Below are 27736 nucleotides of genomic sequence, written 5' to 3' on the forward strand. Positions count from 1 at the left end.
GACTTTAATCCAACACCATTCTTTTCCTTTTCACTGTGAAATTACTGTTTTTAAAACTTGACACATATGCTTACAGACGCTTTTGAAGAGGGATACGACACACTTCATATAGTTGGAATGGCCTGTCTTGGAGTCGGCCTGTCGCTCTTCTTCATCGTTGGTTTCGTATGCCTTTTCTACTACCAAAGGAACCGCATTGGACACTACAACTTCAGCCCCAAACCCAAGCAGGAGAACTTCACCTACCTTGTCTTTAACACCTAAAGGTGCAGCGGCACCCACGATCGAAGTCACAGAATTAGAAATGATTAACATTGTTGCAGCAGCAGATACATTTAGCAGGCTGTGACAGTTCAGCTGCCACTGAGTGGTGCTATTGCACCAATTTACATATTAGTTATCCCTACATATTGCAAATCTTTGCACATTAAACAATATTTGAAGTACAGATTATATTTATATTTTACCTGCTCCTTGACAAAAATTTAAGATAATGAAACGATTAATTGGGTAGCACTGTAATAATTGATTAATGGTAAATTTATAGTTAATAAAACTTTATTTTATAGTTATTTGAGTGTAAACAAACAGTGAAATGCTTTATAAACCATTTGTTAGGCATTTTTTTGTTAAGTTACAACTGATGTTTGGTGCTTCTGGTTGTTCTGGTCAATAAATAAAATTATGTAGTTATCTATAAACATTATTTGGATGGCCATTATAAAGTTGATCTTATTAACTTTTACAATTGCTTAATTAATGATTAATAAAGCATTTCATTGTTTGTAAACAGTCAAATAACTATTAATGAATGTCTAATTAACTATAAATGTACCATTTATGAATGTTGGTTATTATAAAGTTACTAGTAGTTGTACACTGGAATGTCAAATATAGAGACAAAGAATATTTAATACATTTAATTTAATGTTTAGCATTAAAGAATGAATAGATATGACTTGTTTACATTTTCAAAACTATTGCTGTCTGGAAGTCTTCAGGCGATAGGCTACATAAAACGCTTGTAGAAGCTTGAGACATGAAAATACAGTAGACAAAATGGATCAATCAAACGTCAGAACACCAGGTATGGAGAATATTTGACTACATGGTTCACATATAAGGTTGTGATGTGATGAGTTTGCACTAAACTAGCCTGTAATGCTTTGTGTAAATGGTCATGTTCATGTTGTTAATGCTTAGTATATACAATATGTACTACTGGTAAAGCACAGTTATCACTTTATTTTTCTTTTAGCTGCTATTTTTCTACAAAGACGTGTTTATGTATTTGTACTGTTCGATCACACATCTGAAATATTAATTCCTGTTCTGAGTTGTGCAAACTCTCTGTGCTGTACGTGGTGTGACAATAAACACGTCCTGTGTGAATGCAGACACCTGGGGGCGCTGCTGACACTGTGCTTCAATCTGTGAAAACAAGGCAAGATGGCTTCCTGCATGCAGACAGATAACATGTTTACACTAGGACAGAGGACAACAAAAGGTGTGAGACAATTCAAGAAAAAGTTGATACATATTTAGTCTTTTTTTAGATTGGAGGGGGTGGGGTGAGGGGTATGATCCTACTTTTATTAGATCACATAAGAAAGATCTTGAGTAAGCCTTTCTCAGTTGAGCAGAGCTGAAGAGGGGGACCCCCCCTCAAAACCTCCCATAATCCCACATTGTTGACTACAGGGTCATAAAGGCAGCCCCTGGATCGACGGCGAGGGGCTGAATACTAAACAGGAGAGGCTTTCTCTTTGAGAGAAGGTCCCCAGAGACCTGCGGCGAAGGAGGGCTTACTACCATCTGGAGGGCTGCGAACGCCCCGCCTCCCAATTAACCCGTTCAGCTTCACCATCTCAGACATGGCAACCCGTCACTATGGCAACAGCCCAGTGCAGGGATGGAGGGAATGATGGACCGAGGGAGAGGGGAGCGACAGCGAGTACAGGAGAGGGAAAGAGCGGGGACTAGTGAAATCAGATGAAATGTGCCTTTAAAAAACAAATGCAAATTCCTCGGCTTTGGCTCCAAACTTCATCTTTTAATGAGTGTTATAGGGCTGTTTTTTTGCAGTTAATCTACTTCGGATGGCCTTGGATTGCACTGGGTTGTAAAATCAGCAAAGTGTTTGATTATTTATAACCTTCACACACACACACATGCACACACACACAAGGAGGGACAAACAGATTGATCACAGCTAGTAACAACCATTAAATACACAAGACAAGTGTCCGGGGAGTGATTCACGAATACATAAATCAGTCATTGGGGATTGCGGAGACGGTGCACTGGAGGAGAAATGGGTTTTTCCACACTGTACATCTAAGTACTGGAAAGCAGCAGAGCCACATCCCTCGTAATGGCTGCAACACGATCCTTGTCTCCACAGTCCTTCCTCTTTCCTCCCCCTCATCCTCGCTTCCGTCTGTTCATCCAGGTCAGGTCGGCTCTGAGACACAGTCATTCATCACACTTTATGCTGTGTGTGTGTGTGTGTGTCTGTGTGTGTGTGTGTGTGTGTGTGTGTGCGTGCGCGGGCTCAGGATACACATGGGTCTCAAAAGGCCTCCCCTCACTCGGTTCATTACTAATTAAACATCCTTATTGTGTTTTTATAGAGCAGCTCAGGACCTGGACAGTGGAGGCCAATGGATTGCAGTCCTCCAGTGTGAACAGTGTAATTGCCTCACCAAGGAACAGTTGATGAATCTTAGCCCTGCCATGAGACTATCGCCTGTCAATTAACTTTATTTATGTCAGTGGTGGAATGTAACTACTTGAACTACACTTACTCGGCTGAAAATCGGAGATACTTATGCTCCACTGTAATTCAGAGGGAAATGTACTTCAACAATATTATACCTGCGAAATATAAAATGACAACAAGGAACTGTAACCAACAGTATACAAAGTAGTTAAAATTAGCAGTCTTTGTCGTACAGGTCCTGTTACTGTTACGTAACTGTACTGTTATTTAGTGCAAATTATCACGACAGTCATTTGTGTTTAGTTAATTGTTTGGGGTTTGTGAAGAGATGTTGAAAACCAACTCATTAGAATGTTTCCATTGTACTTGAGTACTAATTGAACACTCATTGTTCATTTTCCATATACAGTGATTCTTAGACCTTTCAATGAGCTTTCAGATGAATTTACAGGCGCAGGTAATGACAGCTAGCACGTTCTCTCCATCGCTTTTCTCTTGTTTTCCCAGCAAGTCAGTGTGTGTGAGAACCCTGAGAAGGGTCGTACTAAAACCTGCCTCCGATGGAGTGAGGAGGGCAACAACAGCACAGATACTGCGAGAAATTAGACCAAGGATTAAGACAGCTGACAACAGTCAGAGAGGCATCAATGCACAGCAAGAGGATGTTTTGACTGAGAAAGCAGAATGTATTTTGGACTCCCTCTGCACTTGGCGCTAAGCATCTAAGAGGTTAGGTTGGCAAGTTAGACCCTAGGAATTGTTTATCAGCATATGTGTCAGTACTTTTTTTTATATATATACCGTATATATTCAAGTTCTGTTTTTACTTCTACCTTACAGCTGAGTACGACATCAAACGCCTCCACTCATGAGATGACTCTTAAAGCATTATTATGTGGAAACTGGCATTCTGTGCGACTCAAATCCCAGGTCTGTAATAGTTTGTCAGATGTAATGAAGGTGCTAACTACAAACAAAGCTCATTATATCATAACGGTGGTTTGTGTTAAAAAGAAAAAACAGTTTCTTGAAGTAAACACATATGTAACGCTGTGATCCTACCCTCTCACTTAAGTTACACATTGCAGAAACAAGTGATAGGAGGGCGGAGTGACTTAGACAGAGGCACCATTCACCCTATTACAAGACACTGTGGCATCAAAACAAGTCTCAAGCGGATTTGTTTTAAGTTAAAAGGTTACATAATGATGCTTTAAGCAAGTCATATGAATGCCTTCTTCGCTACTGATTCCTGGCAAGATTTGTAGCTCTGTATGTGAGGATTGTTTTCAGGGAGGTTTTCTGGTCTTCACTTGTAGCATCTGAGACCTGCATTCATAGTGCCGCGGCAAAAATAACAGTCTTTTCACCGATATTTCTCTCACCGCCAACAAGTATAAACGGTGTAACAAACACAACATAATGATTTTTGTGTGACTCTCTTCACACAGTCCTCTTTTTGGATTTTGAATGATTTGTAAGTATTAAATAAAAATGGCTGACTTGCGGATAAAGACAGATTGAGATTTACTTCTGCATTGATTCAACTTGTGATGAGAAACTGTATCTGAGGCATATATATATATATGTGTGTGTATATATATATATGTATATATACGCACCGTTTTCTGTGAAGCTGCAAGTGAAGGAGGGCCAGTCTAATGAGGAGCAAGATAAACTGAGACAGGGAAACAGCTTTCCTCACCAAAACCTCAAACCAGCTGCAGAGTCTTGTTTCCCGTCCTGTTTATTAATAATCCCTCTTTCCCTCATGCACTGGACTGTAAGTCATAAATGAAATATGAGTACCTGCGTTAATAGAGGCTCCCATAAAAGGCTGCCAAAAATCGCTTCCAAAAAGGATGCTTGTGCTTTTTAGGGAAAGTAGGGAACCCATCGCTCTTTCCTTTTTGTTGCTGACTTGGACGTCTGACAGGAGTGCACAGAAACAAGTTCAAGTCTATTTCCTTCCAGCAGGAATACATTACACAAGCAGAGCTGACCAGCTCTGTACATACGGGCTTGGTGTTTGTTGGATCAAACTTGAGAGAGGTTTTCCCCGTCTCTCGTCGAAGTTGTTTACTGCTGCTGGACTGTTGATTTCTTTGTGAAAGACTTGAGTCGGATTTCCCTGCGACTGAATGTCTCGTCTCAGTGCCTCTCTCCGCTCTGCTATCAGAGAGCAACAGCAGCTCACATTAGTTTAGAAATGGAGTTCCGCTAACATCAACTAACGAGCAGCCTCCAGCACAACGCAGAGAATCCAGCGAGTCCATTAAATCTAATACTGGCAATTTTTGACCATTCACTTTCCGTCAAATTCTTGTTTGGTTTCTTGACTATAAAAAACTTGCCAAGATTTGAGGAGCGCTCCACCAATTATACATTATACTACTACAACACTTCATCTCACTCATGATGGTCAGGTTTAAGATCAAGTGACGCTTTAGAACCATCGTTATCATCTTTTGTCGAAACCAAGTGCCTACATTACCCACAATGCAACCCAGCCGCTGACTGTTTTGCGGGAGATTCTAAAATGGTTTGGCGGTAGAGGCTACTGTTGTTTTTCAGATCTCACACAGCTCCCTCTGAAGACACAAAAAAGGCTCTGTACAACTCTTTCACATATGCAATCGTGCGCCCCAACACTTGAGAAGAGATGTTGATGTGTAAATTTTGTGTTTAGAACACACAAAAAAAATCCTCTTTAGTGAGTAATAATTCATTTTTTATACACAGTAAGTTACAGTACCTCATTATGGTTTCTTAAATTTCACTGTATACAAGATGTCTCATATTTAGTCTATTCTAAGTATATGTGCACTCTCCACATTGCACCAAAGTTAAATATTCTACCACGATTGACTTCTTGCTAATACGTCCAGGTGGTACACTAGGATTTATGGTGATTCCCCTTTTCTATAGATTAATGTGAAACCTCAGCACAGACATCATCCTGCACAGTAAAGCTCAAACATTAGTGAAGAATAAGCAAAACAAAAGTCTTTGAATGGAGGGGGACTTTAAATTAGAAAAAAATAATTGTCTTGTTTTGTTAAATGAAAAACGGGCTTTGTAAAAAAAAAAGAAGCACCATGTGTAGTACAATGAAACAGCTTCGAACGATGCCAAGAGCTGTAACTTTAAAAATCATTCATGTATCACTCACAATGTTTCTATAACCCACAGAGTGTACTCACTGCTATGCACTCAAGATTCATGGGCTTTAGAAGCCTCCGGTTATGCTACACTCTGAACTCTATATCATGACACACCGTACAAGACCCGTACCTGAAAAATGACTGACCATACAACAAAAACTACAATACAGTATGGCAATCTGCAAGTTATGCTGATTTATTTACACTAAAACTGATCAATGTACAGTACAGTTGTGTGTAATTGTTGTATAAGCACTTTATGGTGTGGTATTTCTAATGATATCGACATATTTGTTTCAAATAAATTGCATGAAACCAGAAAGAAATGGTGTAGCACCTTTGCGATAATGCCATGGGTCAAACAGCCGCGGCCTTAGAGCCAAAAGCTGTTCCAAACATGCATGTTTTCAAATACGTGAGCTTCCTCTTGAATAGAACAGAGTGATTTTTTTCTTTTTTTGTGGGCTTCACCTCTTTTCCTAATCCAACTTAGTTGCAAATACTAGATATGTACAGTACAGAGCAGCAGTCTCTGTGTGAAGTGGATCTGCCCTGTGCAGACCTACTCAGTCGGGTTCCCGTCTAGGGCAAAGCGTACGACCGCGCTGCTCCTCCGAGGCTCGGCTCTCTCCAGCAGTGGTTGTGGCTCTCCTCCAGCAGCACCCTGGGAATGATGATGACCGGGTCGGAGAGGCTCGTCCTTAGCATCTCTACGGGGCAGCACATGGTTAAGACACCAGGGGAGAGGGAGACAGAAAGAGACACACGATGAGGCATTTCTCTCAGGCGGACAAGTCACCGGGTTGAGGTGGGCTGAGCACCCTGTGACCGCTCATTTTCAGAGGAGGATATCGGGCTTTTGTTTTAGGGCTGAACACTCAACCAGAGACAGAACTACAACATGGCTACAAGGCTTCTTTAGCCATTTACTCATCTACATTGTGTCATAAAAATGCTACAAGGCAATCGTGATAGAATTAAGTGACTTACCAATCATGTAATGTATAATTTTTTACCCGTCGTGTTGTTGGAATGCACGCGTAAATTAAATCCTCTGGCTTTTTCTCTAATGTTGCATTGGACAGCTTTACAATTAGATCAATCCAGGCCAGTGGTTCAAATCTATACTTTGAGCCATTCAATTAGTCACAGTGACAGTACGACCTACTGGATGCCAATAGTGCAATGAGGGTCTCGGGTGTTCTGTGAAAGAGAAGTCACAAGATGCAGTACACTTTGGTGGAAAATCCAAATAACATAAGACCACATTCACACAGCGGCCATTTTCCTCCAACATTTTACTCAGAGTGGGAAGCTCAAATGTTGTAATGCTGCGATTCGAATGTAGGAATGTAGGCAATCTGACAAATTGTTATCATTTCACTGCTTGATCAGCAACTGTTAAGGACAGAGGAGGGTGCAATCCAGAGGGACACGGGACCATATTTCAGGATAGAACAACAGGTTTGATAACGGATTAGCTCAGCCAACGTTAGCATTCAACCACACTCTAGCTAACGTTACTATGCAATTAGGAGAGGTGTAAAGCGATTCAGAAACAACAACACATCTTGCAGACATTTGTCACACATAGGATGTAACGACACACTAATGTTAGCAAATATGTTGTTTTACCTGGGAATAAGGCCGAATGTGCCTCCAGATTTTCACTATCCTCATCTTCTCAGCTGCTGATGAGTTGTGGAAAATGTGTCAGATTACCAACGTTCACACAACTTGCAACCTGGAACACAGCAGCATTACATCACCCCAGCATTCAAGTTTCCCACCCTGACTTTCAGAGGAAAATGGCCGCCGTGTGACAAAAGGCCTACGGAAATAAACTAGGCATCACAAAATTAGAGTGAATATCTTTAACATGCACTTACAATTTCCTTTGAACAGTCTCTTTCCAAAGCAGAGCGGCTTCCCTCATTCCATTCATACTTACCCCTCACCTTACACCCGAGCTAACGCTCAGACATTCTAGTGCAGAGTCTAGACCAAATTATCAAGCATAACATCAGATTGCAGGTCCAACAGAAAAACAGTGGCAGCATGCTTTAGAGACAAGTTCAAAATGAAAAAAATAAAAAATAAAGAATTAAAACAGTATGAATCTTTTACCCAGTGACAGCAAGCTAAGATGCAGGGTGCTTCATTTCATATAAGGTGATTTCATGAGTGACCTGCTTCATAAATGAAACCAAACTCTCGTCCCCGTGTGGGTGGTTCATGTCATGCACTTTGTTTGAACCATGAGGAGTGGGTGCGAAACAGCAGCTGACTGAGGTTCAAGAATGGTTGGAGATGACTGGACTAAACCCGAGGCCTCCTTAAGAAAAGGCACCTTAAGGAACCGTACATATAGGTTGTGACAGCAGGCAGCCAGACGGCCCCATCCGACCCCACCCCACCTACTCTAGTGTCCATATGGAAGAGAACAGAGGGGCTATGACCTGAGGAGTAGACCAGAGATAATGTGGTGGTGCACCAGAAAAATAAAAAGTGCCACTGTAATAGAAAACAAAATTAAACCACACATATGTATGAATGGGAATGAGTGGCATTTATGGCTCATGGTCTATCGTTTTTCCTTTTTTTTTTGTCGCTCTCGGGGTTGATTACCTGGGATTGGGTAGTGCACAGCCCCACAGGTGTTGCTTTAGAGTCTGCACCCAGCCAATATCTCGGATTGGCTGGCAGAGTTGTATGTAGTGGTACTGTTTTAGCACAACCCTTCAAATGAATCAGAATGTCACTCATTAGCACACGACAAATTGGACACAGCATCATCCAAATGTGACATCCTCAAATACTCTATGACACAAATATGAGAAAGAACAATGTGATCTCAGCAAACACACATCTGTGGGTGTTTTTTTTTTTTTTTTTTTGCACAGAGGAGCATCATTCGTACATAAACTAGAAGCCTAAGAAGCACATGACATCTTATTCTGGAATAAGTTTCAGGACATCCTTTTACATGCATATTGCCCTGCAAATCAAAGAGTTCTTGGAATATATTGGAGACATGATGCAAGAATAATATATTCTTCAGTCCTCGTGTGAGGGCAACATGCACGGCCTGCACAGGATGTCAGAGCTCATGCCAGAATGGGGCGCAATCTTGGATAAGCATAGAAAGAAACTGTGAAAGCAAAATTCTCTTCCATGTGGATGTATTTAATGTAGTCTGTCTCACAATGACGAAGACTGGGACAGGAGAAAACGCTGACAGATACCTGCAATCGCCAATCTTTCATTCTTCTTAACAAAAAAATAAAAGCAAGAAGACACTGCTTTTTCTGCTTTTTGCGTTTATTTGTAATGTTTCATTTAATATGAGCAAGCAGATAGAAACACAAGCACGTCACAGTCATTTTTTTTTTGTTTGCCCAAGACATAACTTTCTTTACCAGACTTTCTATCCTTATTGGCCTAATAATCACAAAGCTAGCACAGGGTGTGTGTGGTGTGCTCAGCACTGTTTACATTACTAAGAGCCCCAACCCTTGTGTTACATGACAAAGGGTTCCCCAACCAAAGGCTGCAAAATGCTAATGAGTCGGGCCATCATCCCTGATGGGGCACATGCTCATCTTGGATAAACATGGTGGCAGTGGTGATGGGTGGTGTCTCACACACCACACATTATAGAGACAGCGCAGTCGTCCACTCAGAATGGAGGGAAGGATGCTGAGCAGCAGAGCCAATGAGAACAGTGAGGCATGTGAGGGGGGTGGAGCATGATGATGGGTCGACCCATGACAGGACTGTACAGTGCTCTTCTAATCCAAAAACAAAGACTTGAAAAAATCCCTCTCTATATAGATTTATATGCTAAAACTTGAAAGAAAGCACCTGGATGCTTTGGACCAAGTGCGGCCCAAGCCAACATGTAGCCCTGCTAATATATATAGACAGATATAAGCTATATATACAAGGGTGGTTATAATCTTTTCAAACAGATAACAGGTACAATACAACTTACTTTATGTTCCCTTTTTCTTCAACACATCTCACTGATGAACTCCGGATTCAACCAGGATTTAAAAAAATGAGTTTTTACAGCTTATTTTGGTTTTGCTCTTCTCAACAAACACAGAACCACCATGTTGAACTTGCTAAGTACACCCAGTGTTGAATCAACATTTTTAAAACATACTCAACCTCATCAAAGCAATTTCGCTGTCATACTTTTGGCCTGGACTCTACGCAAAACTAGTAGAACAACATGGATTCAGAAACAGAGAGTAATGAACGTGGAGTCTAAAACGCAAGCAGTTACATATTACATCATTGTGCCCTTATCATTATGCATTAAAGTTCAACCAAAAATGAAAATTCAGTAATTTTCAACTCATCCCCAGCTTTCTCCTAAACAACTGAAGTATCTAGGGAGCTGTTTTAAAATAAAATAAAATAAAAAAACTGAAAAAAAAACAAAACAAAACTGAATATGAAAATCGCTCCTTACAGCTCAATGTAATCCAAATTTCTAGAAGCCCACAGATCAGAAACAGATTTTGAAAAGACCCTATTTTGACCCTTTTTAAGCTTAAATCTTCACCATAGCTACAAGGCGAAACGTGTGAGTGTGTACTCACTACTCACTGAGGGTGTAAATAACATCTTTTCAAACCTATTTGGGATCTCAGGGCTTCCAGAGACTTGGATTACGTATCATATTAATGTATGGAGCCATTTACTGATTGGAGCCCCCATCTACTTCAGTTGTTTAGGAGAAAGCTGGAACGCTGTTTTGCTGTGAAGCTTCAGAAATGTTTTCCGGACAACGAAAACAACATTTCTACTGCATGAGGCTCAGCAGATGATGATAGATTTTTCAATTTTGGGTGAACTGTCCTTTAAAATGGCAGACGGTATTAACAGATATAACGTATCTATAAAGAAAGTTCTTATCCTTGTAAACAAATTGCACACGGCAGTGGATTCTTCCTCTTATTTATTTGGAATTTGAGTCTGTGCTTCATCTATAGGGCTCCCTCGCTAAATGTAAAAGTGCTGTTAAGCAGCAATACGAGCCGTCTGCTGTTGTCGCGTGGCAGTCTAATCACATTGGTCACGGTCACCCTCGGCAGAGTGCATAGAAAAAAAAAAAAGAAGCCAAAATGAGGTTTGTGTTTGAGTGCATGCTATTTAAATTGCATATCTGCTGTGTGGCTGTGCTGAGAGCTCAGTGTTGTTAACAAAGACTTCATTGGAGGTGAATACACTTAGTTATGGCTATAGACATTGACAGCTCTGTAGGCTGCGGGCCTGGCAGATATGAGACAACCTGAACCAGTCAACACAATGTTTTCCTGCTCCACTGAACTCATCTCTCTCTGATTCTGAGAAATGTTGTTACTCTAATGTAAAATGCCGTTCTGACTGCACGACAGTGTTACCTAATTCGGTGGGAATACTCATCTGCTATGCAAATGACTGGTGTTTAATGCATAATCAGTTTAGTGTGACCCAGATGGTTAGTTGGCAACAAATTGGGTGTTACAAAATAGCCTTGAGTGAATTAAAAACCACTGTATGTATGAATGGGTTTCACATGAACGGAGCAAATGCTGAATGGGAGAACAGGGTGTTTATCTTTAGATGAACAGGTTTATGTAGCCAACAACAGTTGCATTACAGAATCACATTTAACAAAGCGTTGTGACATTGCCCAACACAGACTTCGAGCCCTGTGAGCTTTACCATGAACAGAGAACAGCAGCAGAAATGACAAAGCGGGTACAGAACAAGCCGTGGATTACACACTCATGAGTAACCAAGCGGGACATTTATCAAAGATTTTCAGATTTCCTGTGAATTTAGCAAGTGCAGAAACTATATCCAAAGTGCCAATTCAATTGTTCTTTCCCCAAAAAACAAAAAAAAGAAGGAAAAAAAAAATCCTTGATAAACTCAACAAAGCAATCTGCTCAGTTGATCAAAGCCAACCTGTCAGATTTGCTTGTCGTTGGGCCCATGCAATAAGAGCCATCCATTGGCTAGCCAGGCAGCCAGTAGCCATGGCAACCTGGAGATGGAGGCGAGCAGAGTGGTGGGTGGCATCAAATGGCGGAGGGAGAGGATGCTCCCGCCCACTCCTTACTATAGTGATCTAGTATAGCGTGAGAAAGGGAGGAGCAATGTCATGTCTAAACCCGAACATATTATTTTATTATTATTACTGTACAAATGTAGCCCAGAGGTAGTGAGAGAGGAAAGAGAGGAAGAATGAGTGCATACTAGAGACATAACAGAAAAGGGAAGAAGAAGAAAGAGACTGGAGGGGGAAACAGAGGGAAAGATGAGAATAAAGATGAAAACCTTAATTAATTTTGCAGCCTCTGTGTTTGCTTTACCCCCAAAAATAAGAAATAAAAAGGAGAAGTAGTGCCAAATGATTTTTACTCTTTTGCCTCAGCCAGTTTGTTGTTCATCTCTTTACTTTTCTCCTTGTCCCCCACAGCTGGTCGGTTCTCGGGGTGGTTCTCCGAGGCTGTCTTCTTGGAGCCCCTCAGTGCGCCGCTCTGCTTATCTTTGGCTTTCTTCCCTGGCTTGCCCTGGCCAGATGATGTGGCTCCAGACTTTCTGGGTTTAGAGCGGGCACTATACCTGTCAACCTAAGGATGTCGGACAGTGGAAGTGAGAATCCTGAGCTGAAATGACTCAGTTATGGCTAAAACTGCGCTGTGCAATGAGATGAACATGGCAAGAATTTCACAACGTTACAGTAATATAAACAGCTCTCCCCTTATAAATTATTTTTCAAATTCATTCTTCAGAGTTAGAAAGGTGCATTCTCACCTGATTAATGGGGTCTATGTAAGGCTCGCTGTACAAACTGCGTATCCTCCTCCTCTCCAGGGCCTTGTTGTCAGCCGACCGCAGAGGGACTTGCCCCTTGAAGGTGGCGCTGTAGCTGGTCTCTAGGCTGGTCTTCTCATCCGGGGGCAGGTACTGGGACTTGGCCCGGATCATCTTCGCTGGCTTCACATCTCTGTAAGCCTTGTACTCAGTTCTGTGTGGAAAGAAGCAGGTCAGCTCTCAGTAAAAAACACACAATGTTGTAGAACTTTAAACCCCTTCAATAATGATTTCCACCCGTCCTCATCAGGGAATTTGTTTCCAGCCATATTTACATCTGTTGAAAAAGGACAGCCCCTAGTTGTCATAGTAATTATTACGGCAACAAAGGATGAAGTCAGGTGAAGGAGTGGAGGAGGTCGAGGTTGGGTGGTTGGAATAAACACGTACAGGATGTTGAGTTATTTTAACAGTATCATATTCATGGGACTTCATAACCTAAGTGAAGCTATGGACGAAACGTAGATTTGCTTTAAACAGAAATGGAACATTGGTTTTTGTAACCCACACTACAATGTTTTTCTAAACCTAACCTTACTGTTATAGTACAATGAAGGTCATGAATGCCATGATGTTTTGGGAATAGTGATATGTCGTTTTGGGGTGTCACTGGCAATAAACTTATTCAGTCGTTTGGGTATGAGGATGTGTTGCTGAGCAAGTGTACAGTAAGAGTGACAATTATCTTCTATAAATGCTCCTGATAAACAAAAGAATACTTTTTACATAAATCTTTCAAGTTAAAGGAATAGTTTGTTATTTTTGGAAATATATTCATTTGCCATAATACTATAGTCACGAGACTGAGCTGGCGATTTGTCCAGGGTGTACCCTGCCTTCGCCCGGAGACAGCTGGGATTGGCACCACCAACAAACCCCGCGACCCCTTGAAAAAGGGATAAAGCGGTTACAGACCATGACATGACATGACAGTCACGAGATTGTCAACAAAAACTTGTCAATTTAACATGTTGAACTTTAGGGGTGCAGCCAGTCTAACTGCTTTCACTTAATGACATGCTAGCTGTTCCCCCTTGTTTCCAGTCTTTTTGCTGCACTAAGATACTCAGCTGTTGACTGCTATTCATATCTAGCATTCAGAAACAACAGTAGTATCAATCTTCTCATCTAACTCTTGGCAAGAAAGCAAAAAGCATGTTTCCCAAATGCCCGATTATTCCTTATAATACAGATGAATCTGTTTGTTATTTAATAAAAGACCACTGGTACTGACCCCAACCACAGTCTGTTCACCCTGATGCCGACTGGAAAAGATACAGAAGTATCTGCTGCTGTATCACCAGACTACAAAGCAGCTTCCTTCCTAAGGCTGTGAGACTCCACAATTCATCTAACACACAAAATTGCTTTGTTTTTTAATCTTGTGTAGCATAAAGGAACTTCAACTCACATTTCACTCTACAAACCTGGTGTTGTAAAAAGACTATTAAGGACACCCTTCTTGCTACAGTTTTTCACGATATATACTACTAATTATACTGGTTCATTGTACATTTCATACAATGTTTTGCATATTTTATAAGTGCTATTTTTTGTTTTTGTTTTGTGGCTGATTTCCCTGCTATGATCATCCCTAGATGCAAATTAGCTATGCGTCTCTATATTGTCTTTGTAGGTGTGTATATTGCTGTATTATGTTGGTGCGAATAAAAAAAAGCAATCACTTTTAACTTGGCATGACACCAACATTGTAATCTTTGTCTACAGGAAAAATGTGAAGTGAAGTGGTGCATTACTACTGTAGAGGGGAGTATGTCAGGGGTACTGTAGGTGGGAGGAGGTCTGCAGCACAGTCTGATGCTGTGATACTCTGTAGCCCTCACAAAGCAGTTCTGAAGAAGGTCAGCAGTGTGGCATTCACACACAGAGCAGGCTGGCCTGTAGCATGTGCTTTGTATCCTCCTCCTGCCATTTAAAGACCAATAGCTACAGTCACTGTACCGCAGAGGACAACCACTGCAGCTTAATACCAGGTGCATATTAACGCTGTTTAATATATCACACTGCATCGCTCGCTCGCTCTCTATCTCTCTCTCTCTTTCTCTCTCTCTCTCCCTCTCTATCATTTACAATTTCTATTTTTCTCTGCAGTGTACCGTATCCCCTAAGCATTACTCATTTATCTATTCATATGGAGCGGACCAACATATGTTACAGATTGAGACAGTGCATCTATCGACACCATCTCCCTTGTAGGAGCTGCAACTAACAGTTACTTTCAATGCTGTTTGTTCCAGAATGTTTAAAAATAGCACACACAAAAAAGAAAAGCCTATCACAATTTCCTCTTAACCAAGGTAATGTCATTAAATTGCTTTTGTCAAACCAACACTTCAAGACTAAAGATGTTAAGTTCATCAACAGTGTGGTTTTAGTTTTCACAAAACCTAACTGCGGAAAAGCTGGAACCAGAGATTATTTGGCCTTTGCTTAAAATATTAACGTCTCACTAATCTTTATATAAAGGTCATCAGGTAATGCTTTAGACACAGAAATTTACCATATGAACCTATTACCTGAGGAGGAAGCTTACACTTTTCTTTCACAGCCAGAAACAAACAAATACATTAGCTTTTTGGATGCAGATATTCTTTGCACCATTGTGCAGCTCTGTAGGAAATGAAACAATGGACAATGTCAACATATAACGACTTGGCTAACAGTAATATAAAAATGGTTAAAAATTGGCATTAATCAACAAGAAAAGAAGATTTATGTACACCAACAACACACACAAACCTATTGCTTCTATGCCACAATGCTTCAGCTAATTACAAAGGGAAAAAAAAGACAGCTCCCTGATTAAGGCCAGTCAGATGACACCTATCACTCGTCCCCTGTGGCTCCAGTGTAGTGACAAACACAAACACATACACTCTCCAACCCCCAACGCAGCACAATCCAGTGTGAGCACTTAGCCACGTAACTGTAGCCAGGGCTCAGTGAAAAGTCCCCATTCCCTGTGCAAGTAAAGAAAAGCACTATATTTGGCAACACCACTTAGTGCGGACAGAGGAGCAGACAAGGCTGGGCTGCTGTACTATAGCCTCATTAGAACAATTTGTAAGCCCAAGTTGTATGAAAAGACATCAAATCAATAACGGGCAGTTATGGAAAACAGCCTTGGAGAGTGAGTGATCCTGCTTAATGTACTGTTATGCATGTGGCAAGGACAGGCGCAATGATTTTACATCTTTTAATGTACTACACTGAGAGGAGTGTTACGAGACAGAGCTGAGCTGTCTGACATTGCATCGCAATGTGAAAGCAGGGCTGTGACCTCAGGTGTTCCTGTGGTGCGTTATCATGGGACGGCATGTGGTAGTGAAATGATAAACAACAACAGGTCATGCACAGGTTACAGCCCTTAGACCTAATAATTATAACTGTTTGGTTGTGTCGTTGTCACTGCAGGCAGCGGGGCTCAGCTCAAGCTACGTACTAGCCTACTAGAGTGAACGCTGCATCTAAGACTTGCAGTGGCTTTGGGGAGGGGTGTGGCAGGAGAGGAGCAAGAGAGAATTGGGCTGCAGCAGCATGCACAAATGTTGTGTAGGGATGGAACATTTTTTATTTCTTACTTGGTGAGACAGACCAAGGCTGTTGAGGTGAGTTTCATTTGGTTTATGTCCAGTTTGAATGAAGTGTGTTGTATGAACAGTTAACAGGACAATTAAGCTCATCCTAGATCAGTAAAAGAGATAAACCTGAATCCAGAAGGTGTATAGTTGTACCAGATGTTTGAGTATTTTCTTTTCTTGACATTCTTGACGTCTTTTTGTGAGTTTGGTTTGTTCATATATATCATTGGATGCTAAGAAAACTAGTAAAATGTCACTGATACAAAGTGGTTAAGGGGAGACAAGACGGGCTAGGGCTGGCTGGTTAGGATGCCATCTTCAGTAAACATCTCTGCAACACAACACATAGCTGTCTTTGACAGCATCAACACTATTGTGTCTTCATATTCTGTTGATAATGTTAGTTAATTTTCTGAATTCTTTAAACTAAAATTATGTCCATATCCTACAAATTGCAACTCAAATTCATAAAGAGACTGTCTCTAAAACCATTCTGCGAACGTTGCTATGAATATCATTTTTCATGATGTGTTACAGAAGTTGCTCAAGTATTAAATCTAACCTTTGTGAATGAGACAACTGACTTTTACAAATTATTTAACAGATTTTCGATCAAAGATGAACGCAACAAAACTTTCGTCTGTACAACGATATAATTAGTTCCCGTTAATCTCAATTTAAATTAGCTGTCTGGCGCTAACATTTAAGCTGCTCATGTATTTAACAAAACTGAGACATTCACTGTCAATTTAGCATAATGTGATAAACGGACTATTTATGATCCAAAGGCTGGTGACAGGGACATGGCTGCTGAACACAGAAATCCTTCCAGTGGTGCAGAGGAGAGGTGGAAATCACACAGCGAATAAGAGGTTACATAACAGGACTGAAGTCCACTTTCAATTCTCAGCTGGACCAAGAAGCCACAACGCAAAGACAGGTTATACAACAATGTCCAAGGCCAAGGGTATAAAACACTCATATGACACCAAAGGGTGCACATGGGTATGTGAGAGAGACAGAGAAAGAGACAGATTGTGAGTGCACACAGGGTTCACAGTGTGAAACACCGGTCTGTACAGTAACATTGCTACTATTCATAGACATATGACTGTGCAACAATCAAGCCAGTGTCTCTGTGGTCAGGGTGTACTTGGTACTTGTTTAAAAATCCACAGTCAGAAGGCATCTTCGGTTCTGCGGCTGTCACGTCAGAGAGCTGCTGGACACCTCATAGCAGGGAAAACACAACAGTGTGACGTTCACATGAGGCTGTTCCCTTCAGCACAGGAAATATTCTCAGTGTTCAGTGCCTCAAGAGGTGGTTAATGTTGGACACAAGCAGTTTACTGTGCAGTACAGACACTTTATGAGTGTACTTGGTAAACGTTTTTCCTTTGACTGCACAAAGAACTGGCAAGATAAAACGCTTCTTAATCCTTAAGTACTTACACCACCTTGCACTACTCTTCTTCAGTATTATGACTGCAACTATTTATTTTTTCTATAAAACTATCCATTTTAATTGTCGATAAATCTATTGATTATTTTCTTTATTGATTGGTTAGTTGTTTGGTCTACAAAATGCTGGAAAATTATGAAAAAAATGTCCATCAGTATTTCCCAAATCCCATACATGATGTCCCTAAACGTCTTGTTTTTTCCACAAACAATACTGAATATTATATATTATTAATATATAATAATAATTTAATATTAATTATAATCTATAATTATAAAAGTTTCTCTTCTAAATTTGTGTATTTAGAAGAGAAACTTTCATAATTATAAAACAGACAATACTACAAAAAAACCTTTCATAATATTCTTTGGCAAATACAACCTTTCAGTGGGTAAAAAGGTTGAATCCAAATTTTCTAACCCTTACTAATGTAAACACTTACTAATGTAAGAATGTCGATCAGTGGTTAACCCGTGGGCACCCATCTATTAACTTTATTTAACTGGAACAACCTCTGACACCACTCTGATGAAGGCAAGTAGGTGAAAATGTTTGGTAAAGAATGTTTGGTGCACTGGAGAGGGGTGGTGGGAAGTGTTTTATTTAACTTTTATATTAAGGCTTACACAAGTGTGCACCTCGCTATGTTTGTGTGCTGGACCGCAATCTCTGAGTACTTAACCACAGAAGCACAATGAGGAAGCTAAAGATAATTTTTCATAGGCATACACTGTGTCGTAAGTTTATTTTTTAATATTTTTGATGTTTTGTCATTGCGAAAACTGTGCAGTACTCCCAATGTTCGATTTTTGCTGAGAATGTGTCACAGAAATGAAAGGTTCAATATAATCCACCCTAAGGCTGCAGCGAATGATTAATCTGCCAAATATCTTCTTGATTTATCATTTGATTAAAGAAACATGCTGATCACACTTTCCTAAAGCCTAAGGCAACATCATCTTTTTACCTACCAATTCTCCAAAAACTAGAGATAGTTGCTCCATCACAATAGATGGAGAAAAGCAGGCAAATCCCTATTTTTGAAAAACTAAAATTTCATACACATTTCAATAAACCAAGTCTTCTTTATCGTACTATTACAATTCTTCTGTCTCTGAATCTTCTCTGCTTTCTCATTTGGGGGGATTTTGTTCAGTTCTGTGCATCACTGAGGCCCGGGCACCGTTTTATACTGCCTGATATTTCTTGCTGTATGACTAAAGCTGCTTTGGACAGCTGACCCTGCTGACCCGCTGTGGCGAAGGGGATGTTCAGAGAAAGTCCTCATCGCTGCAACCGAACACTGGCACTGACAGGGGTGGAAGGATGCCAGGGTACAGCACTGCTGAGCTTCATGCAACCCTGCTCTAACATGCTGCAATCTGGATCGCTCACCAAGGGAGACCGATAGGAGAAAAACTCTAAAAACGAAATGCCTTCACTTGTGGGCTCAGACAGCGTCAAGTGCGCAAGTTACCCTACAGTTAAAAGAGTGATGACAAGTTATTGGCAGGCCGCAGAAAACAAGCAGGGATTAGAGTAAATCCAAATCAGATCAAATTTACTTCAGTTAAGGATTCCCATTGAGGAAGAAATTTAACTGTGTTTTAAAACCCCAAATCAATAAAGTGAACCAAGCTTTTTATTGTAAGCAGCTCTCAGGAATGCTGAAGGGCTGCTGTAAAAATACGTAATGTCACATAAAGTGCACCACACAACATACTAGGGCCCAAATCTTCTCAATTTTGTATGCAGATAACGATATGTATCCGGCACATTTTCTGTAAACTCTATGTATTAATAATTTACATAAAATGGCCTCATGGAAAGGCCTGCCTATTAAATTTTGACTGTTTTACAGTCCACGCTAGACTTTTTAAACCCAAACCACATCCACTTGACAGAAGTAGCCTCCCTTTAAGGTACAAGCTCCTCATTTTGTCCAGTCCCATTCACTCTCCTCCATGTTTGTTTGTGTTGCCTTCATGCTTAATTTCCAGCCTGCATCCGTGTCATCTAAAGGACAGAATATTTTGCCCTAGGACGGTCTTACTTCCTGTTCCCTCATATCAAAGTCAGTGGGGTTTCTGGATGGGTTTTTGGTTGGATGCCTTATGTAAGGTCTGTTTTTGACGCAAAGCTTGGGAGATGTGCACATTTTGGGCTACAACATAAAAATACGTCTGTTGACATCCCACAACTGAACTAAGTGATTAGGTGTCTCAAACGACGATTACTAAGAAGTGGCTAAATGAGACAGAGGAGGTTGTGGGAACATTAGATGTCATCATGCCAAACATGAACATGAACTTACTAGTCCATCTTTACAGGTAGATTTTAATCACAAACTATTATTACTAACTCTAAATTTACAACTTACTATACTATACAAGTGTGTATAGTTTACTGTAGTAGGAAATGTAGCGGTGAAGTTAAAGTCATGCAACCACTATGAAGTTTGTAATAGCCTATCATAAGCTTTTCACTCCTGGAGAATTTATTTACACTTAAAAAAAGGTTCATTTTGGCAATGATTAAAAATCCAATCAAAAAATCCCAAAGAGTTTTTGTCAAGGGAACCAGGGAGATGCTTACTTCTTTTTTTTTTTAAGATTTTTTTGGCATAGACACCTTTATTAAGCAGTAGACAGATAGGAAATATGGGAGAGAGGGGGGATGTGACATGCAGCAAAGGACCTCCGGCTGGAATCGAACCGGGGTCGGCTGCGTTTATGGTATGCGCTCTAACCACTCGACCACCTGCGCGCCCGGAGATGCTTACTTCTGAGTTTGCCTACAAAAATGTATGTCATGGCACTCCTTAGACGGACAGATTTCACCTTCTCAGTTGTCATTATGAATTAAACAATGCAGGGCTCTTGACCTATTTGTAAGACGAAACAAGCCATTTGAGTGTGGGCTTTGGGAAACTGTGATGAGCATTTTCTATTTAAATAATACAATCAGTATCAGTATCAGTTGGACTTTTGAGTGTGACTCTGGGTTGGAATGCACTTCTTTCTTCTGTAAGCCATAAGTAAATCTGTGCACTAACACCACTGAGACAAACTTGTGTTCAGCTATCATTGATGGCGACTACAGTAATTCAGGCTCTAGGTCTTACACCAGTGCTGGCCTGCATGAGATAAAAGGCTGGCCTGCTTCTCTCACAGTATTGCAGGGAATCAATCTGCCTACGCACAATACTGTAGCTTCTTAGTGTGTCTGAGCCTGGCTTCTGGTCAATACTCCCTCCCTTCACTGGGATCTGTTGGCCTCATCTCTATCTCGCAGCCTCTCTACAGCCTCTCAGGCAGGGGCTCAATGGAAACAGCTACACTGAGAGCTGTAACCATAAATTAGAGAATTAGAGGGGCTTCTCACTGGGTCAAAAAGGATGGTTAGCATGCACATTTTACAAGCATTCTTGGTATTGTCAGTAATTACTGTCAGTGCCTGGGCCTTTGCAATGGTAAAAATACATGTTTTGCTAATTCTTATAAAAAGCTATCCAACATACTATAAAAAAAGTAATGTTTGAAATTGTTTCCTAGGCCATTTTTGGGTTTTTAACAATAATGACCCAGCCAGTTTTTCACAAAGTATGGTTTCAGTTACAGCTGCAGATTTAACTGGGCCTAAGTATCTCACATAACTCATTCACATCCTGAAGAAATTTCCTTATGAATTAAGTGTAATCAGATCTGATACAATCAGATTAGATTGATGACATAAGACAGTTAGCTTTAGCTGGCAGAGCTCTAAATTCATGCAACAAATTTATATCAGCTGAGATATTAGGATTATATTTCGGCAACAATGCAACTGACAGAACTAAACCGCACTGCTGCACTTTTACTGCAAATGAGTTAGTCTGGGACATGTGAGATAACAACATGCCATCCCCCCCCCCCCCACCTCGTCCCATGTCTCTGTCTCTGAGCTGCAGCTGAATGGGTGTTTCTGCATTCACCGCTCGTCAGTAAGAACATGAGGCTTTGCCGGCTCTCTAAGAGGATCATATTTTAAATCCAGCAGAATCCATTGGCCTCTTTACTTTGTACTCTGTGGTACCTCGAGTGCTGGGTAGGTTCTTTAAACATGATAAAAAAGACAAAGTCATTTTGAGTTGGTCGGGCATCCCTGTCTGGAAGAGGGAGGATTTACTGTGCCCAGGTGAGAAGAAAGACAAAAGAAGAAGCTCCTGAGGTCGGCCCGTGATACGTGACACAAATCAAAATTAAAAATTAATGCCTTTTCAGTCGTTCTATCCTTCTTGAACTCAATGAACCTGGTCTACCTGCCTTACTGCGGGCGATGAAAGTGCACTCTCATTTGTCATTCTCTGTTTTTTTGCTTGATAATTCTATAAGCAATCTGCTCTTTGGATTCTTTTATTAGACTCCACGCATCACATGATGTGACAAATAATGCTGACAAGATGAAGAATAGCCTTTGTTTTTTACAACGGTGCAGGGAGAAAAGACTAACAAAGACTCCAGCAGTTACTGTCTGAGACTCATGCAAAAAAAAATGGCATTTTAACATAATGCAGCGAGTTGGAGGCGTGATGAGGGTTGGATGGGGCTTGTGACTGGGAAGCTGTTGGGTAAAAACATTGCACCAATTCAGGCAAGAGAAGAAACAGCGAAGCAATGGTGGTTGCCATCAGCTTTCCCAGGTGCACTGTAGTAAAAAGAGCTTTTATGTTCAGCAAGCTCTCTGTGGATAAATACGAGTTTATAAAAACGGAAAATAGAGCTGAGGGGAGCAGGGCTTCATGTGTAATTGGCCTGGTGCAAATGGGCACAATGGAATGAAGGGCTGGCCTTGAATAGACTGTGAATGTGTCTCCTGAATGAACGTTACATCATTCCACAGAGTTTATATACGGACTGACTGACAGGAATTACACTAAGGGCAGAAAGGAAAGTTTTGGTACAATCATAACCTAACTGAGACAGGATTTTAGGAGGAAGGAGTTTAAGAATTATTATTAACATTCTTAAAACATCTCTGTGTCATTTCAAACTTCTCCTGAATGTTGACAAGACAAAGTAGATCATTCTCAAGAGCCCATCCATTCCAATTAAAAATTTCCAATCTTATAAATACCTGTGAATGTGGCTAGATGGCAGTCTCCGTTTTAAACCTCATGTGGAACAACTGGCACAGAAACTAAAGATAAAACAAAAGACTGTTTCTCTATTGAGGACAAGAAAATGATTGATGATGTTTATCATTGTGCTTTCCGTTTCACCACAGGAGATACATAATTGTTTTTACTATCTATTTATGTTATTATATGAAACAGTAGGATGCTTTTGACTAGCAATATGACAGAGATATTGTTACCTCCACTTGGGTTTTCATCTGTGTTCTTGATCTCATTGAGATGATCTAATTAAGTAAAGGTTATACTGCCCGAAACTGACGTCAAGCGATCGCAAACATCCCTTATGTCGAAACCCATTTTCTTGCTTATTTTTTCATCCATGAAATTGATGCAAAGAGGTTTCTTCTTCTCATTCGTTTCAGTAAGACGTGTAATCTACCTCAAATATAGTCTTTGGTATTTCTGTACTACAATAATTTGTTGCTTGTTATCTGATACGGATATATCTAACTTCAATGAGTTTATATTGGCCAATATATTAGCATGGCTGATTTTTTTACCTAACTCTTACTACAACTACACAAATGAGAAGAAGACCGCCAGATAAAAAAAAACATGCAGCCAAAAAAATGTACTCCATAGTGTGTAACTGCTTCTGTGACATTAACCTTTATGCTGTTATACTGTCTTTAGTTAGTTTGGAATATGAACATTAACTGGGATGAAGAAGCCAACCGAACCAATACCTTAAATAACTTTAATGACACTTCTATTGATTAATGGCCCTTTTCTGTTTCTATGTTTTCCACAGCACTTCTCATCCATCACCTTTGAGTAACTAAGTGTGCTGCTGGGAAATAGTTTGATATCATCATGTAGTGTCACTCTATAATATCATTATCATAATTTGATCGCATTGTTAATGCGTTTACAAAATTATGTCCGAATAAATGATATAGTTATAAACAAAATGAGTAATTTGCTCAAAGCATGTGAAGAGTTTGCTTGATGTAAAGCAGTCCAGTGGAACACAGTTCAGTGATGTGTCAATATCAGTAACAATGTTTTTTTATATTGTGACATTTAACATTATGGCCCTGTCCTAAATCAGAAATTAGACTTTTCTTTGTATAAAGTACAGTGATGGTGACTGTGTAATTATGCCTCATCATTTAGTAATGCAATGACTGTTAAATGGGGTAATTATGTGTATGTCACTGTACTGCTACTCTACGCACACTAGTCATTGTGTTAACCCACAGCTGACCTGCTTTGAATCTCTGCTTGCTGCAGAGGAAGACAGAGTCTGACTGGGCTTCTGCTTGTCACCGTGCAGCCATTTCATGCCATGTGGGGGGAAAGCGCCCCGGGCTGCACCCTGCTGACTGCTCTACAACACAGGCCTGGCAGCAAGGCACCAAACAGCTGTAAGACTCACTCGCTGATGGCACACAGTGTCATTCAGAGTGCCAGCCGAATCATGCTCTGCAAGGATTCCTGTATCAACCCAAGTCTGTACTCTGTGACAAACCCTGAGCAAAAATATACTAACTTGAATTCTTTCAAGTGAATATTGTGTGTGAAAATAAATGTTTTACCGATTGTATTCAATATAAAGTCAGACTATTCTTCAAGACTTACCCATTAGATGCTGCTAAAACCCTTAAAAATCCACCAAATCCAGATAACAGCAGCCGTACCAACAAAAAAAAAAGTGACATGGATCTCATATGTCACATCATGTTTCACTTACACAACCAGCAGCCTCCCCTGAACATTAATGCAACCACTAACGTCAATGCACAGCTTCAGGAGACATGCGCGCACACAGTGACTGTTGACATGCGTGACTTGATGCTCATCCATCCACCAGTCCCTATCATCCTCAGGAACATTGCATAATAGGAGAGAGATTAGCCCCGTGGACCTAAGCATCAACAGTGTCTGGCAACAACTCTACCTTGACCTTTTCATCTAATTTCATTACCTGTAGGGAAAATCTGACTGCTCTGTAATGTTTCACCATGATGCGTATACCTCTGAGCTGCTTGTTTCAAGATAACAAGCGTTCAGTTAGTTTGTTAAACAACTGTTTCCCTCAATTTAAGTGACAAATTGTTTACCCCTCATTAAGTCTCAAATGTGCAGGAATTCACATTTCACATTATATTAATGTTTTGTCAGGGGGCCTCCAGTAAAAAACTATGTGATTATTCAGGGAATGGGTTCAAAGAAGGGGGAGGGTTAGGTTTTGGGGTGTTGGTAGTTTAGGGTCTTAACTGAGAGCAGAGCTGCAGTAAAGTGAAGCTATAACAATGACAGCTCCAAATGGGTAACCAGGATACATCATTTAGTTCCGTTTGACAGTTTCTCAATTCCACTTTCATTAAAGGTCCAGTGTGCAGGATTTAGAAGGATTAAGAGGGCAGAAATAGAATATAATATTCATACGTATATTTTCACTAATGAACATGAAATTAAGAATCATTGCATTTCCGTTAACTCAGAATGAGCCTTTGTATCAATCGAGGGAGCATGTCCTCTTCTACGGAGTTTGCCATGTTGCACCGCCCTGCCTTTACAGTAGCCCAGAACGGACATACCAAACTCTGGCGCTTGACCTCACCTACAATGTCACTGCTGATGCCACTGAATTCTACACACTGAACCACTGACAAATGACAATATTAGTTGAACTAAATCCTCCCAAATTATCTGAACAATTGTGTATTAAAGGTGCTATGTGGAAATGTCTGTTGTACTACTAGTCGGTTGTTAGTTTAAGTTAGTGGACTCCATTTCTATACTGAAGTTAGCTACTGTAACTGTCTGTCAGTGGAGCAGAGAGAGGCACTCAGACGAGGCACTCGAGAACGTGCAAAAAGTCTTTAGACTGCCACAGCAGATCCGATCCTGAATCCTATACAATGAGATCCACAGTCAGCACATAAGGCAACTCAAACAAATCGTCCACAGGCTTGTGGAGGCAACAGAGTGAGACGAGGAAGGTCTCATTTTTCACACATAGTTACAATCTGGTCACAGATGACCAATAGAACAGCGATTAACACATGTAAAATGCTAGTAATTATTATGTACAGCCCCTTTAATGGATAAATAAACTGGATTAATTTATTCAATAGTGGTATGCTACTTTAAAATGTTGTGGGGAGATTGCTGCGACTTTTGTCTATGTAATCAGGCTAGAGAGGCCTTTATTCTTTAAAAGAAGACCCCTTTCCTCACTGCAGTAGTTTTCGTACAGTCCCTAATCATTTTCATCAGACAACAGATTAATTTCTTGTGTATTGTGTAAATAGGTACATTGTGTGTGTAATCTCTGGCTATGGTTAGCGTCTTAATACCCATTTATATTTGCATGATATGACCTTTGACCCCCGAGAGCCTGGCTGGAGGCCTGGCTCTGGACTCAGTGGATAGTGACGGACAGTGTTTGAACTCACTTGTACGAGCTGCCTCCTGTGAGCTCCTCTCTGATCTGCCTGTTCACAGCGTCCGCCGCCGCCCTCCCTTTGTCCTCTCCTTCCACCTTCAGGACAACTTTCTTCGCCCCGTCCTGCTTACTGGACTTCTTTTTCCTCTCCGGGGCCTGCAGGAGGTCCTTCTCCTGCACCTTGTCTGCGATAGCGCTCTTCTCCACGCCGCTGTCCGCGTCCGCCAGCACTGCGTGCTGTTTGGCGTGCCTGGACCTGTCTGGCGCCCGCTCGTCGCTCGGAGGTTTGGGTATCCAGGGGTGGTCGTACCTTTTCGGGATGGGCCACGGCTTGTAGTCTTTCTGGTACTGGGTCTCGCTGTTGAACGGTGTTTCCGGTCCGTGGTACTCGTTCTTGGGTTTGCAGCTCGGTTCGGGTCGCACCTTCCAGTGCTTAAAGTCCTCGCGCATCACCGAGCTGCACACGCGCTCCTCGGAGACGCACCTTCGCGGCGCGCGTGTGCGGGATTCTGCGCGAGACGGCTGCGTTTCTATGGCGACCCGGGCCTGGGGAGGGTGGAGCGGCGGCTGCAGCTGGATGTGCTGCATCTCAGAGACGTCCGTGTACTTGGTGAACACCAAAGGCACCGCAATGTCAGCCTTGTCCAGCTGGTTCCAGAAGCGGGCCATGCAGCACGCCCTGCTGATACAGGGCCACGCCATGACGGGCTGTAGAGAGCCTCCACTGAAGCACAGCCGGGGTCCAGAATCTAGAAAAAATATCTCTCTACACTCCTGATGTGAGACAAACAAGATGTCCGTATGTCAGGCTGCACGGTTGGCTCCGAGACGTTTGGCGGTTAAACTAGCGTATTAAATAGATCCATTGTGCTTCATAAATACACAGATTGGAACGAATTTATTGGAGAAAAATAAACCAACCGTGGTGCTGTTTGCTCTGCTTCCCTGTGTGCAGCTCTGTCCCGTACGTCCTGCTACATCACTCCACGGCAGGGCACTGCAAGGAAAAACGGCCCCGCCCGCCTGCTCAGCATCCCGGAGACAAACCGGGGCCGCCGAGGAGGAAAACAGTCAATTCAGAAAGAATATGAAGGCGTTCCGGTTCAACCTGCAGCCTCAAGGAGGGACTGGTTCGCTTGTGAAATAGGGCGAGTTAACTTTAAACACACCGAAATGGGGAATAAAACACATCAACAGATATATATATATATGTATATATATATTTTTTGTATACATGTACGTATATTGGATTGGTCATGTCACATATCTGTCGCTACAAACATTGATTTAGGTCGCCTGCTATTATTTTGAAATTTAAACACGGATTTCCGCTGCAAGGC

At 41.2% G+C, this 27736-nt stretch overlaps 2 protein-coding genes across 9 annotated transcripts in view; one reads left to right on the forward strand and one right to left on the reverse strand.

Annotated features, from left to right (window-relative positions):
- The window catches only part of umodl1 (uromodulin-like 1), a 19348-nt gene extending 17929 nt beyond the window's left edge, over positions 1-1419 (forward strand). For all 5 annotated transcript variants that reach the window (XM_030437876.1, XM_030437874.1, XM_030437875.1 and 2 more), the window contains one exon: positions 77-1419. In XM_030437876.1, coding sequence (XP_030293736.1) covers positions 77-264 — 188 coding nt within the window. In that variant the 3' untranslated portion in view covers positions 265-1419. The remainder of the gene's footprint in view (positions 1-76) is intronic.
- A 4016-nt stretch (positions 1420-5435) lies between these two features.
- Positions 5436-27466, reverse strand: map6a (microtubule-associated protein 6a). Of its 4 annotated transcripts, XM_030437881.1 has the most exons (5): positions 26407-27466; positions 12703-12916; positions 12307-12518; positions 8515-8625; positions 5436-6596 (listed from the first exon to the last, which is right to left on the reverse strand). In XM_030437881.1, the coding sequence occupies exons 1-5, from the start codon at positions 27096-27098 to the stop codon at positions 6449-6451; spliced, it is 1377 nt and encodes a 458-aa protein (XP_030293741.1). In that variant the 5' UTR covers positions 27099-27466; the 3' UTR covers positions 5436-6448. The 4 variants fall into 4 exon arrangements, with proteins under 4 accessions (XP_030293741.1, XP_030293743.1, XP_030293742.1 ...); XM_030437883.1 differs by lacking the exon at positions 8515-8625 and having other exon boundaries at positions 12344-12518; positions 26407-27465; XM_030437882.1 differs by lacking the exon at positions 8515-8625 and having other exon boundaries at positions 26407-27465.
- Positions 27467-27736: the final 270 nt, after the last annotated feature.

The sequence above is a fragment of the Sparus aurata genome, chromosome 13 (genome assembly GCF_900880675.1).
Source record: "Sparus aurata chromosome 13, fSpaAur1.1, whole genome shotgun sequence".
In the NCBI taxonomy this organism is placed as follows: Eukaryota; Metazoa; Chordata; class Actinopteri; order Spariformes; family Sparidae; genus Sparus; species Sparus aurata.